The sequence below is a fragment of the Lolium rigidum genome, chromosome 3 (assembly GCF_022539505.1).
Source record: "Lolium rigidum isolate FL_2022 chromosome 3, APGP_CSIRO_Lrig_0.1, whole genome shotgun sequence".
Taxonomy (NCBI): domain Eukaryota; kingdom Viridiplantae; phylum Streptophyta; class Magnoliopsida; order Poales; family Poaceae; genus Lolium; species Lolium rigidum.
In genome coordinates, this window is record NC_061510.1 from 320,720,495 (window position 1) to 320,735,343 (window position 14,849).

At 45.6% G+C, this 14,849-nt stretch overlaps 1 protein-coding gene across 1 annotated transcript; it reads left to right on the forward strand.

The window, feature by feature from the left end:
• Positions 1-807: 807 nt before the first annotated feature.
• On the forward strand, positions 808-1,578 carry LOC124701426 (probable glutathione S-transferase GSTU1). The gene is made up of 2 exons (XM_047233474.1): positions 808-1,131; positions 1,225-1,578. Exons 1-2 carry the CDS (start codon positions 808-810, stop codon positions 1,576-1,578), a joined length of 678 nt encoding a protein of 225 aa, XP_047089430.1.
• Positions 1,579-14,849: the final 13,271 nt, after the last annotated feature.

Genomic DNA, 14,849 nt, shown 5'->3' on the forward strand with positions numbered 1-14,849 from the left:
AAACGGTGTACTATTGGTATGAAATACATCTTCAATTGATGAATTATGTAGTTAGAATAACACTGATCGGAGTGAGCAAGTAAAAATCTTTACAATTTGAATAGAATGTCCTATTATCTTTTTAAATTAGATTAAGAGTCTAGATACATACTTAACACATTGCAGTCTATTAGAGACAATATATATATCTTACAACATAAACTACAATCCTAAAGTTCTAACATCTATCTACCTACTTTCTATGATTCTCTTTAATGAAAAGTGTCACTTTCGATAAATTAAAGAGGAAACCCTCCATTTGCGAGGGCCACACTACTAGTTTTATAAATAACTTAATCCACATAAATATCATGACTTACTACATTCCAGCCTATATATAATCATGTGCAACATACTAGACATGCAAATACAATGTACTCCCTCCAATGCATAATAAACTGGCGTGACTTTAATTGAAATTATGGATCGGAGAGAATGGCATATATACGAGTTAACATGATCAACTGGCAGTTGTAGAATAAACGTCATCATTAAGGTGATCAGTGCGTATGGGGTGATCGATAATGGCAGATGTTTAGTCCTAGCCACTAGCACCGAATAAAAGAGAAGGACAAATAGACACATAGGAAAATGAGACGTCTCTTACGAGGAAGGGGAACACTGGTAATAAACGAGCAAGCTCTCGTTCGTATCCCTATATATACACGGCGACCAAATTCCATCATACAATCAAATTAAGCAGAACACACAGCCGCGTCCTAGTAGCTAATTACGCAGCTAATTTCGCAGAGCCCAAGGGAGACGATAATGGAGGGAAGCAAGGGTGTAGTGCTGCTCAACTGCTTCGTGAGCCCGTTCGGCAACCGCGTGCGCATCGCACTCACGAAGAAGGGCGTGGAGCACGAAGTGACGTCCGAGAACATGGTCAACAAGAGCGCCCTGCTGCTGGCCTCCAACCCCGTCCACGCCAAGGTCCCGGTGCTCCTCGTCGCCGGCAAGCCCGTTTGCGAGTCCCTCGTCATCCTTGAGTTCATCGACGAGGCCTTCGCTACTTCCGGCGAGCAGCTCCTCCCCGCCGACGCCTATGCCCGTGCCCAGGCTCGCTTCTGGGCCGCCTACGTCGATGCCAAGGTGGGCACTCCACCATATATATGGACACTCGATCGATCCCGTGCGCGAAGCTATTCAGTCATATATAACTCCTGTGCGTGTATGTTCTCGCAGGTGCCGGCCTGCGCCGGGAAGATATGGCAGTCGCCGCCGGGTGCCCCGGCCGTAGAGGAAGGAAAGAAGGAGATGGTGGATGTGTTTAAGACGCTCGAGGCGGAGCTCGGCGAGAAGGCCTACTTCGCCGGGGAGTCGCTCGGCTTCGCCGACGTGGCGCTGGTGACCTTCGCGCCCTGGTTCCTCACGTACGAGCGTCTCGCCGGGTTCAGCATCGCCGAGGAGTGCCCGGTGCTGACTGCCTGGGCGGCGCGGTGCGCCAAGGAAAACGAGTGCGTCTCCAAGTCGCTGCCGGACCCCGAGGCTGTGTTCCAGTTCGTCGGAGGAATGAGGAAGCACTTCGGCCTCGAGTAGCTTTGCGTCGTCTAGTACATCCGTGCAAATAAGCCAAGCCAGCTAGCTCTCTGGCTAGCCGGCCGGCAACCACACTTGTACAGTTGCTGTGCATATGCATGTGTGCAAGTGCCAGTCGTCTTGTTGTCGATTGGCAGGGCTGTAATGTTTTCTCCGTCGGAGTCGTCGTTTGTGCTTCTTTTTTTTTGACAGAATAGTAACCTTTATTACTCAATGATAGTGAGGTCTTTTACAAGCTGAGGCATAAGAAAATCAGGTGGTTCATCTTGCCAAAGCCCCGGAGTGGAGCAAACAGCATGCCTAGCTAGTTCATCAGCAGCCCCGTTTGCCTCCCGGGGACAGTGTTGAAAGGTTACCATTACAAAGTCCTTCACTAAATTCACACAATCGTTTAAAGTTGCAGCTGCTGGACCTAGGAACTAATCTTCATTCTTCATGGCTTCCACAATTGTCAAACTGTCAGAGTTGACAATGATCTTATTGCAGCCCCAGTATTGCGCCAATTCCAAGCCCTGCTTCAAAGCTATCGCCTCCGCCGAGTCCACACCATCCAGATAAGCAATAAAACGATTGCTTGCTGCTAAGAAGAAGTCCTTGGAATTTCGAAGTATCGCACCAGTAGCACATGCCTTTGTGTTCTCATCAAATGACGCATCCACATTTAATTTGATTAAACCTTTGGATGATCTTTCCCAGCCGTGTCTTCTAATACCACTTTCACCTTTTGATTTAGCTGCAGCTGAGAAGTTAGATGCCAGAACCGTGATAGACATTGCTGTTCTTTGTGGAGTTTGAATATTTTCTCCCTTAACTGCTTGCCTTCGTTCCCACCAGATGTACCAGGCAGCCACTGTGAACATTGTCTGTAGCTCAGGTTGCCCTACCACCGGTGACTTCTTCCTTGTCAACCCGATCAAATACTCAAGTGAGGCAGACCCTGACCTATCAATAGCCAGGGCATCATCTATGAAATTGTCTAGCCCAATGCTTGCCATACTTCCGCCGCACGCCTACAGGTAAATAAGGCGTGTCGAATATCCTCTGCTCCCTGCGAACAAATTGGACATTGAGCTGAAACTTTTATATGCCGGTTAGTCAATATTAATCTGCAGGGAAGAGTGCCATGTAATGCCTTCCAGTTAAAGATTTTAATCTTTGCCGGAATATTTAGATTCCATAATTTCCTCCAAATAGGATTTATCTCCGATGATCCCATCCCGGATGTTCGTTGCAATTTCTGTCCATGCTGGTGCTCCCATTCAACATAATATGCAGATTTTACCGAGAATAAGCCCAGTTTATGCTTTTGTTTGGAGACAGTACTGTGTTCTGTGCATGGTTACCGATTTATAATTTCTTGAAGAGTTGTGCAGTTTCTTGTTGACTATATATATATTTGTCTGAGATTGCTTACCACGCTTGCTTTTGGAAGTTTGCAGTCATTATGTACAAAAAAAACTTACTATATGAAGTGTTCCGGAGAATAAATCTTGCCTAGCTGCAAGAACTTCGTGTCATTGGGTGTACTCTTTTTTCCATAAATAGTTTGTCCTGATTTCTATTGCAAGAGTTCTGCTCTTTGATTCTCACCAAAAAGTATGTGGTTTATTTGTGTGCAGGTCCACATCATGGTTCAACTGAATTTGCTCCCACTTGAAGGATATCAAATTGATCCAAAAGTTCTTCTGGATTTCAAATAATCCACTCCATTTAACAATTTTTACCTATTTTTTAGAGCTAGCTTGAATATGACACGGAGTTAGGTTTACAAAAAATTGAGTACACTAGAATTATCCAAATTTTGAAAACTCGTCTGCTTCTCATGCTAATGGCTAAAATACTACCGGACATATGTGAGTCAACAATGTGCTTAACTCTAATAGGCTGCACGGCTCCCCTCTCTCTCGTTGCCATCTTCCTCGCCACCTAGTGCCCTACTCATTGTCGCTTGCTGCCTTGTTTGGACACAGTCACCTTGCACGGTGTTCATAACATGTCTATTATGGGGTCTTGCATAACTTGCATTTCCTCACAACTCTTGGTTGGGAACCTGCTAATCTTGCAATTTGTAGTCACGGGTAATGTGAGCAATGAGGAAACACATCAAACATGGCCACCCGTCCTCTCCCTCGCGTCGCCCCTCCAGGCAACCGGGGGGGAAACCCTAATCCGCCGCCGCCGCCTCCCCCCTCCCTCTCCCCTCCCCTCGTCGCCCCCGGAGGCGGCCGCCGGCAAGGCCGCGCGACGCCGGTGATGGGGGTGGCGGGGATCTCTCCTCCGGCCCCCCGTGCGCTGCTGTAGGGAGGACGACGGCCGCGCGGGGGTGGCCTCCGCCGCTGGGCGAGGTCGGCCCGATTCCCCCCGTCCCCCTCTCCGGCGTGGCCTCGCCGGTGCTGGGAAGTGGTGGCCGGGGGCTTGGTGCCCTCCGTCGACCGGGTTGGGGCCAGGACTCCAGGGCGGCGGCCTTGGGCACAGGGTGGGGCACCGCCGGCCTGGCAGCGGGCGGCTGGTGCCGATGCTGCGGTCGGCTCTCTTCGGTTGCGCGGGCGGTGAAGGGGGCGGAGAGTGTGGGCATGGTGTGGAGGTCGCCCCGATGGGCATCTGTGACCAGATCCGAAGTCGGAGGCTCCTCCTCCCAGCAGTGCTCGTCGCACCTCCCCGGCCCCGGACTTACTCCGGTGGCTGCGGGGTGTGGTCGGATGTGGGCTCTAGACCGGGGGAAACCCTTGGCCGACGGTGGCGGCCGCGACGTCGACGATGCTGATGGTGCTGTTCTCCTTCCTGAAGGCGACATCGAGGTGATATCCCCTCCCTCCCTGCCATATCTATCTCGGGTGAAAACCCAAAGCTTTGGTTTGGACGGTGGCGGCGCCCGGGTGGCGCCGTTCCCTCGTTGGAGGCGCCGTTTTGAGATAGTGGGTTTGGGTGGATGAGCTCGGCGGAGGTTGGTATGCATCGTCTTCGCTTACTCCTGGCAGCTTGGTCCGGTTTGGTGGTTTGTGCTGCGGGTGGCTGTGATGTCCGTGGGTGGCGGCGCGGCGAGGCTAGTGCTCGGAGTCTTTCTCCATGGCGGTAACTTCCATTATCCATGCGTGCTCAGGGAGAGCGATCTACCTCCGACAGGTACGGTGCCCTCCGATCCGGGGCAAGAAAGCAGGGAGCTTTCTTTGGAGGTGGGAACGGATGGTGCATGGGCTTTGCTTGGCCTCTGGAGGTTGACGATGGTGCGAGTCCCTCTATGGCGGCCTTCTTCACCAGCTTCGACGCCTCTCTAGTTGGATCACAAGACTGGACAATGGTCTCGGAGCTCAAGCTGTGTTTCACTCTTTTTTCTTGTTTTGCTTGTAGTTTTCGGTTCCTGGTAGCTGGTTTTCAGCATCTTGTATCATCTTGCCGGCAACGACCTTATTAATTTAAGGCAGGGCTACGGCCTAATGTTTAAAAACATGGCCACCCGCATCATGATTTGTTCGTGTTTTGCAGAATGTACTTGCCGAAGACGCGAGTTCATATTGTCCGACGCAACGTGGCATTGTCGGCATCATGTGTTTATATTTGTGGGTGATGAAACATGGCATTAACATTTACTACTGCATTTTTTCCAGCTGGGGTTTAACCCGTTTTCCATTAAGCAACGGAAATACCCTATTCAACAAATCCTATAACAAAAGATGGGAAATGGAAAAAAGCATGTTGGAGTATTAACACTAAACCACCGTGCCACTCCTGCCCTCAATGCCATAAATGGACAAAAACCTGTTAACGCCAAAGCATAGAGGGGAACCGACAATTTACTCTTCACGTGTCATCTCTAGTGGGCGCTTCATTTTGAAACAATTGGCACATTCGATCTTGATTTCAAGAGAATTTTTGCTTTGCAGATCCAATTATAATGAGACCTAGGCAAGTCTTTCTTAATTCACTTATACATATATTTGCTAGTAGAGAATTTTGCATACATTATTTATGCCACGCGGCAACCAGGTTTGCGAGCAGAGCACATGCAAGAAAAGCTATAGATCAGCTCATCTTTTAGCTTAACTTGTGATCGTCTCGAAAAGAAATGAACCGAATATGCATATCTTATATAATATGATTGAAGCTGATCTTCAGCCAATAATAACTCGCTCGATTAACTTCAATAGCTCGGAAAAATATAATTATGTATAATAATTATTCTGCATATATTAAAGGAAATATGATAACATGGTACCGTATATGATGTGAATTGCATTTATTCCTTGTTTATCTCTTTTTCTAACTACAGAACTACCTGGTGGGTGAGATTTTCATTTGCTAGCTTTTTTTTTCTTTTGAACTGGGTGAGATTTATTCATTAGGCAACCAAAGTTTTACAATCACGCATGAGTGAACCTAGCACGCATGAAGGGACATTCTCATGCAACACACCACACTCACTCTTACCTAATTGCGCTAAGTCGTGTACCACTATATTGCTCACCCTAGACACCTTGCAGACTTGCACTTCTGGTAGCAAATCAAGCATAGCTCTTGCCTCCACGAAAAGGCTCCAGTTCGACGAACGGTCCCTGTCCAGAGATGAAAGAACACCTAAATTCCTAGCGCAGTTTTAATATTTGACAATGTATATCAATTCTCCAGATTCTAGGCAAGCCAATTGGTGCTGGAGTAGTTTCAGTAAGTGCAGTTCTCGCAGATAAGGATATCATGCTGTGTATCAAACCAGGAGAGCATGGAAGGTGTGAACCATTATTAATCTATTTTCGTTGTTTTGGTTCATTGCAAAGAGAAGTAAAATGTAAGACAAGTCAATTTTGTCTTAATTGAGCATAAATGTCCACATACTGTCATCTAGTTTGCCCCGACATACTAGGAAATTAGGGCATCTCCAACGGGTGCGCGACCGCTCACGTCCGTGCGGACCGAAAATGCGCCTGCACCCTGCTCCAGTGGGGTGACGCATCATGTACGGGGTATCCGCAACGATGCAAACGCGGTGCAAATATGCGGCATGTTTGCGTCTCCGTGGACGCTGCGCGGTTGCGCCGAGCGTCAGCTCGCTTCCCCCACGTTCCCGCCTGGCAGCGACCCTGGCTCGATCGGTGCGAATTAAAGCACAGCAACCTCGCCAATGTCAACCGCCAGAGTGGCAACCGCACCGATCAACCCGCCAACCGTCGGAATGGAGCGCCGAGCCGTCGCGGAAGAGCAACCACAGGCCTCTTCGTTATACGCGCCACCATTAATCCCCGCTGAATATAACCATGCGCCTGTTGTAATTCACGTCAAACCGGCTGCCATTCTTCTTCTTCTTCTTCTTCTCCAACACCGGCTAGTCAGCCACCATGAGCAACTTGTCCTTGCCGTCGGACACGGACGGCGAGGGCAAACCGCCGGGATGGCGGCATTGGTGGGATAGGGCTGCGACACCTAGCGACACTAGCTCCCCGCCGAGGGATGTCGAGGAGGACGGAGTTGCCGTTGGCAGCGACGGCCAGGAGGAGGAGGAGGAGGAGGACTCTGATGCCAAGTGGGCACGGCTGGAGGCGGCGGACGAGGCGGCGGCGGCAAGGAAGGAGGCGAGGGCGCGGGCGCAGGCGGAGCGTCGTCGTCCGTTCACCGACGACGACGACGAAGACCCCACTGACTAGTCGTCCGACTGGAACTCAAGCTCCACGGACGCGTCATCCGGCAGTTCCTATTCCGACGAGGAGGTGACAAGCAAGAGGCGCGTCCGTGAGGACGACGAGGCAGGGCCTTCTAACAAGAAGGCCAAGAATTAGTTTATAATTTCTTTGTTTTCAAATTTATTCTCTAGTTTGTATGTTAAATATGTTTGAACTTGTTCGATTCGAGAATTAGTTTATAATCAGTACTACTTGTTTTCGCGTTTAAACTTGCTCTTTCAAAGATTCGTTACAACCAATGTAGAAATTGGAGATTTCTTCAACAAAAGGAAAAGAAAAAGCAGGAAAACAAAACAGTGGGGTGTCCAAAATGCGTCGGACTGCTGGGTGCCCCCAACGCAAACAGACAATTTACGTCTCGTGGTTATTTTCGCGTCCGCCAGGCGACGCAAACGGACGTCCAAATTGAACGTCCGGTTGCATCGTACCGTTGGAGATGCCCTTATACAACATGTGCAGCTGTTAGAAAATTATCTCATTATGATTTCAATGCTTATGTTGTGTATTGTCTTGTTCCTGATATAGTTTTATACAGTTATATTTAATCAATTGTGCAGTACATTTGGTGGAAACCCATTGGCAAGTGCTGTGGCAGTTGCATCACTGAAAGTGATCAAAGATGAAGGCCTTGTTCAAAGGTACGCTAATTTTTATTTCTGAGATACAGTTCTACGATCTTTTCTTCTTCTGACCATTTACTGAACTGCAGAGCTGCGGAGTTAGGTCAGGAGTTCAGAAATCAGTTACAAAAGGTTCAGCAGAAATTTCCGCATATTAACAGGAAATACGTGGGAGAGGTTTGCTCAATGGGCTGTGCTCCGGTGTCCCCCCCCTAGCGAACGACGTTCAGGTGGTAAACGTGTGTTTGGTTCGTGACCAGAAAATATGGATGATCCCATCCCAAAAGCCGAATATTTCTGAGAAAGGCTGAACCATATGATCCGTGAATTTCATGACTAATCTCACTAGCCGCCTGAGAATCCATGGCCGTCGACGCGACTCCGACACCTGCCACCGTCGTATGTGTGGCTCCCCAGCTCAGCGGCGGCCACCATGTCACGGCGAGCGGTGGGCTTGCTTTTCCGCGTGGCTCCCCAGCTCGACATCGGCGGCCTCCAGGGCGCGGTAAGCGGCGGGCTTGATTTTCAACGTGGCTCCCTAGCTCGGCGGTGGCGGCCTCCATGGCGTGGCGAGCAACGAGCTTGCTACGTCTGCACCACACCCAGTCGAAGAAACGCCCTCGCTAAGTATGTGCGGGTAGTGACCTTGCTAGGCACGGGTAGGCGGCTGCCCGGTAGGTCCGGCCTCCATCACAAAGGGAAAAGGACCCGTTAATTACATATTAACCGGTGTGTTAATGGCATATTTATATTTTTCTATTAATCGTTAATTAAACATATTTTATCCTATCCCATCCCGTACATGTTTGTCCATGAACCAAACACACATGTTAAGTCAACCCACGAAGGGGTATCAGCAGATTCTAGCCGTCTAAATAGAACAAAGTTTAGAGGGGGGGGGGGGGGGACACCAGAGCAATAGCCTTGCTCAATGCAGTGGACCTAAGCAACAAAGCTCTATACCCTGCTTCTGCATATGATATTTGCATTAAGCTCAAGGAGAGAGGCATTCTAGCAAAGCCTACGCATGACACCATAATTCGATTGGCCCCTCCTCTTTCAATTAGGTATGACCCCTTTACCCATGTGTTGTCATGCTTCGGCATCTCATTATTCAAAAGTCTGCATGGTCTCACATTGTATTATGTGACAATGTTTGCTTGCTAATCTCCACAACCTATGGTTTTCAGTTGTGATGAGCTCGCAGAAGCGTCAAAAGCACTCAGCGATGTGCTCGAGCATGACTTGCCACAGATGCAGAAGCAGATCAAGAAATCAGAATCAGAGGCAAAGACACCAGTCTGTGATAGATGCGGCCGGGATTTGTAAGGGGACTGACGAGTGAGTATCGGAGCAGAGATGAGGTATCCACCATTTCAGGGCAGCACCCCTGAGAATAACAAACATGGAGTTCTCACTGTGCCTAACACAGCACTCCTTGTTTTGTTCTCTATTACTGTGTCATTGTTACACTGGTTGGAAATAAAAGGAATACATACATTTGCCCTGAAATCTGTCGGTTGAGTAAGTTGCAATTATGTTCCATCATGCTCAGCAACGAGGTAGCTAGTGTTGTAGTAAGCAACGAAATATACTATGTAGTGTCTACATACATCTAAATTTACTCAAATCTTAGACAACCTTTTATGGACAAATGTATATAGTTAGACATTTGATCGAGATTATGGTTGCCCGCTTGGTTAAATGGGATGACGATGCTGAATAATCTTGGGACTATGGTTGCCTGCTTGGTTAAAGTGTTGCTTGTCCCTAGCTGCCTGAATTTTTTTTTTCATAGTCCAGCCATGAGGGTATTGATATTTAGCTCAGAATTTGTGCAAGGAACATCAATATTCTTCTAACGAATATTTATATAATGATCTTCTGTTATTTCTATTGTATATACACACTGTACGATCTTGTTACTCTGATCGTGTAGTTGTGGAGCTATTGTTTGGCTATTTTCATTTTCCCACCTTTGACCAGGCTAACAAAACTACCTGCACGTGCGCGCAATTGGCAGAAAATAAGCAAACAAATCAACAGAAGTGTTTTAACTTTTTTTTTTTGCTTCTTGCTTTTAAGTTCAAGTGATAAATTGCATGAACCTGATATGTGATATAATTGCCTGCACCTACCGAGGAACACATGTATCGGGGGAACTAACCTTTTTTTTTATGCCAGAGTGGGTGGAACTAACCATAGTAACATTGGGCCCTTCATTCTTGAAGAGGCAAAATTAACTTCTAGCTACTTACCAATGGACCCTGATCCTATTTTTCGCTGACATGTATCAGTCAGTTTCACCTATATATATACATCTTCGGATCTTTCCATTGTTGCCTCTTCTTTTATAGCTGTACTCTTGTGACAAAATTACCCTGGCTCTTGCGAGAGATGAGCACAACGTCGACAAAAAAAAAAGTGTTGGGAATGGAAGGAATCAGAAGCAACGGCTCTAGATTATGCTAAATCACAAGTACGAACTGTGAAAGGTACCGTAGCTCCTAGGAGGTGTGAGGACGAGCACTATCGCTGAAGGTCGCATCCCGGTGATTGCATGCTAGTACATGATTGGCGAGCTGACATCGTCCATCTCTAACTAGTTATAGAGAAGCTCACGAAGTGGTTGCTTGTTCTTAGTCTGGCCATGAAGCAGGGTGCTCTGAGGGCAATGAGATCTAGGATTCCTGCAATGAATCCTTATATAATGATCTTCAGTTATCTTTATGCCGTAGCAGAGTTATTATTGTCTATTTACATTTGCCTCCTTTGGCCAGGCCTGTAGAATTTCCTACATTTAGCTACATTGGTCATAAACATGAATAGTAATCCATGGAGGTGTTTTAACCTTTCTCCTTCGTCATGGGATTTAGTCCATTCCAAAAGATATCGGCTGCCATGCGGGTGCTTGCATATGGCATCCCAGCGGACTATACCGATGAGTACCTTCTCATTGGTCAACAAACAACCACGGATTACATGCGTATGTTTGCCAAGATGGTGATCAAGTTATATGGTGAGACGTATCTCCGAGCTTAGTTCTGAACGAGCAAGATACAAAGAGACTCATGGAGATGAATGAAAAGAGGGCTTTGGTAGTCTCGATTGCATGCATTGGACATGAAAAAATTGTCCAAAAGCATGGCACGAAATGTATTGTGGAAAAAGGCGTGATCCTACCATTGTTCTTGAAGCTGTGGTGTCGCAAGACTTATGGATTTGGCATGCTTTTTTTGGATTACCGGGAACACTCAATGACATCAACGTCTCTTTATTTGCAAGAATAGTTAGGGGTGATGCTCCAACTTGCAACTACAAAGTTATGAACAATGAGTACACCATGGGGTACTACCTTACAAATGGTATTTATCCCGACTATGCAACTCTTGTGAAGTCCATTGAAGAGAAAAAAGACGTGCCTTTGACAAAAAAAGAAGCTTGGTTCACCAAAGCTCAAGAGGCAGCCCACAAGGATATTGAGAGAGCTTTTGGTGTTTTGCAAGCACGGTTTGCCATTGTTCGGGGTCCTGCACGGTTTTGGGATAAGAAAACACTTGTTAAAATCTTGACATATTGTGTGATTCTTCACAACATGATCCTTGAAGATGAGAGAGGGTTAAACTTGCCATGTTTTTATGACAATGTTGGCATCCGAGTGCAACTCGAGAGGAACCCTGATCGGCTTAAAGCTTTTCTTGCAACACATCACAGCATTGAAGATGCCGAGACTCATCACCAGCTCACCCAAGATCTGATCGATCACCACTGGCAGTTGCATGGCCAATGATTTATTACATTCGTTTCCTATTCTTGTATGTGTGAGATGAAACATTTGTTATTTGTTTGATTGCGGGAACATTTGTTATTTGTTTGATTATTCGATTCGAGCATTTGTTGTCAGTTCTCAAAAACATTATTGTAATAATTATGATGATTATTGTGTACTTTGAAACTTTTATTCACTTTGATGGTTGTATTGGTTCTAATATGCAAAATATGATAAAATCATGTTTTTACGGGCCAAAATCGCGTGAAAAATATCAGTACCCGTATTTCCAACCAGTAAAATAGAATACGGGTTGGGAATACAGCTGATATTTCCCACGCATTTTCAGCATGTAAAAACCGAATATAGGGCCTTCTACTCGCGCAATACAGGCTAGTTTTTTAGAGGGCCTGTTAGACATGCTCTTATACATATACTAGATGATACCCCGCGCGTTGCTGCGGAAACATGTTAAAAAAATACTCCCTCCGTTCCTAAATATAAGCCATATAGTTTTGGCACGGAAATTAAAGAAAACATATTGAGAGAAAATTACACCTGGTTTGGGCGGGATTAGCGCTAAACATTTAACATGAGGACTTTTCAAAAAATAATAAAATCATATCAAATCCCTAAAAAAATTACATACAAGTGGTGTGTTGCACTAAAGCCTAGATTCTGGAATATTTCACGAAAAACTATTTGGCTTGTATTCAGGAACGGAGGGAGTACATAAATAGGAGCTACAAAATGGATTTGATAATGCAAATGAAATGTAAGAGTGTTAGGATCTACTCTTCAAAACAGAAAAAATAAAGCATGTAGAAAAAGATGTATAAAATGTGAAAAACTTCTCGATATTTTATTTAACTTCCCTTTCGGATAACTTTTGTCAATGTGTCTAATTCAAGTTAGCACAATTGTACACCCAAGCAATAGTATGAAGACAACATGCAAGAAAAATCAGTGTCCTCATATTGATCTAGTTTCCTTTAACCTATTCTATTGTATTATCAATCTGGTAAGGCATTGCCCCCAAAATGTTCCTCTGAAAAAAGGAGACACCCACGATATGTGTTAGTATCAATGCAAGCTTGTCTATGAACAATATGAATTACAATTGTAATCTGCAGTGCATCCATAATCTAAAATATAAGATATGTAACCAATACGTCATAGTCGGGAGACATGTTCCTTTTTTGATTAGAAAGTTGATTGCTCTTGCTCAAGCATATATTTAATCTGGAAAAAGGACAGTTATTCTTTCAGAAGTGTTCAGTAAATTTCGGCAAAAGAGTGGACTGAAAATGCATGTACAATAAATCCACCATGAAATGGGATGGAGCATATCGCTATGTTCCAATGATATTTAACTAACCTCTGTTTGCTATCTGCATCCATCAGCTGTGTGAATTCCTGCAGTCGGAAGCAGCACATGGCTATGTTTCAATGGTTAGATTAAGAAGAAGTGACCATAAAGTGGATTAAGGAATTGGGGAACACACATAAACAATACCGAGTACATATCAAATTTTGCAGGATGGCTGCTTCACAATTCTAGCGAAAGGATCCTGTACAACAACGAACGAAAGGATCCTGCATCTCCTTGCCATCGGCCTAGCGGAATCCAAGAAAGTCTGATGGAAAACTGGAAGGTAGAGAAGATGCAAGGATTACTCGCGGGCCATCAGATTTGAGGTCTCCGGTCATCAGAATTGGGATCACCCCCTGCATGGAAGGTAATCTAACTTTCCATGTGGATGTCAGGTGGAGTGGTGGCTCCTAGCAGAGCAGTCAATTTAAAGGGTGACGATGACTGTTTGGCTGCCTCCATCAGTTTCTTTCGCGCAGTTTTCAGCCTCCGTCAGTTTCTTGTGTTTTACTCCGTATTATGGTGGAGGATTATGGAGTTGAGCAGACAGAGAAGACAATGTGGTGGTATATTGCTGGACCAGGGTCCGTCGAGATATTGCTGCTCTCGGGTGGAGACGTGGGATACAATAATCAGTAATCCATCAATGCCTTATGATTATTTGGGTTAGTGAAAGTGGCGAAGATTAATTGTGATAATGAATGGAGAAGATGAAGGACGTGCAATACACAGATGACTTGCTTGGAAAAAATACTGGATGGAACGGTGGCTGACCTGACGTTTCATTAATTTTAGGTGAAATGCATGAAACTGAAGGCAGTTTTTCCTTTCCGATGACATGGCATATTTGCTTAGGTGGCAGTCTAGGATTGCTTGGTGGTGATTGATGAGGTGGATAGGTTGCATGTGAAGAGAAATGGGATCACCTATTAAGAATAGAAAGATTAGTGGTTGGGGCGCCCCTTGGAGGGCCTCCTCACCGGTGCTGTGCGGACCAAATCGCATACCTATCTAATACTTACTAATACCTATCAAATGCAAGGTGAATGTTTGCTATAGCACATGCAAAAAGCTATCAGTCTGCAAGCTAATTAAGATCTGATCTGATCCGCTTGCACACAAAACTCCCAAATATCTATTGTCTGCATGAAGTATACTAAAAGCTAGTGGCAGTTGCATTTCGTTTGTATCCAATGAAATACGAAACGGTGACTTAGTGGTTTACATATACAAAGATTCTTACATGAAAGAAATTCCTATGAAAAGGTTGATCAAACCTGAACTAAGCTGCCACGCGTGCTTTACATGTTCACATAGACAACAGATGCACACATCAAGGAAACTCAGGAGCAGACCGAAACACAGAACAAAGTTGGACCTGAAAATTATCACCGTGGTATGAAAATGACACTGACATATAGTTCAGGGCACTATATCTTGCAGTTAACATACACTTCAGACCAGCCTAGCATCTGAGCCGAGCAGCAATTCCATTGTGTAGCTAGAACAAAAATCAGCTGGATCATCTGACAACGAACAAGGTTCAAGAAAGCGTATTTAAGCGTACGCTTAAGCGCTGAGCGATAGCATAACGCTACGGTTTGAGCTGAAGCGGTGATTTAAGCGGTTTGGAAGCAACAAACCAGTTGTTTTCTTCTTTGAACTGAATTTACCTGTCATTTGAATCTGCTATTTGCTTGTTATGTGTATGTGTGATCGTTGATCACCTTATCAAACTTAATTATTTGATGCTTGATACTGTGCTAGCTTTAGTTGTGACTGATTTGATAGCTTTGTCAATTTGATATTTCAGTTTGAATTCATATGTGCTTGCTGGCTTG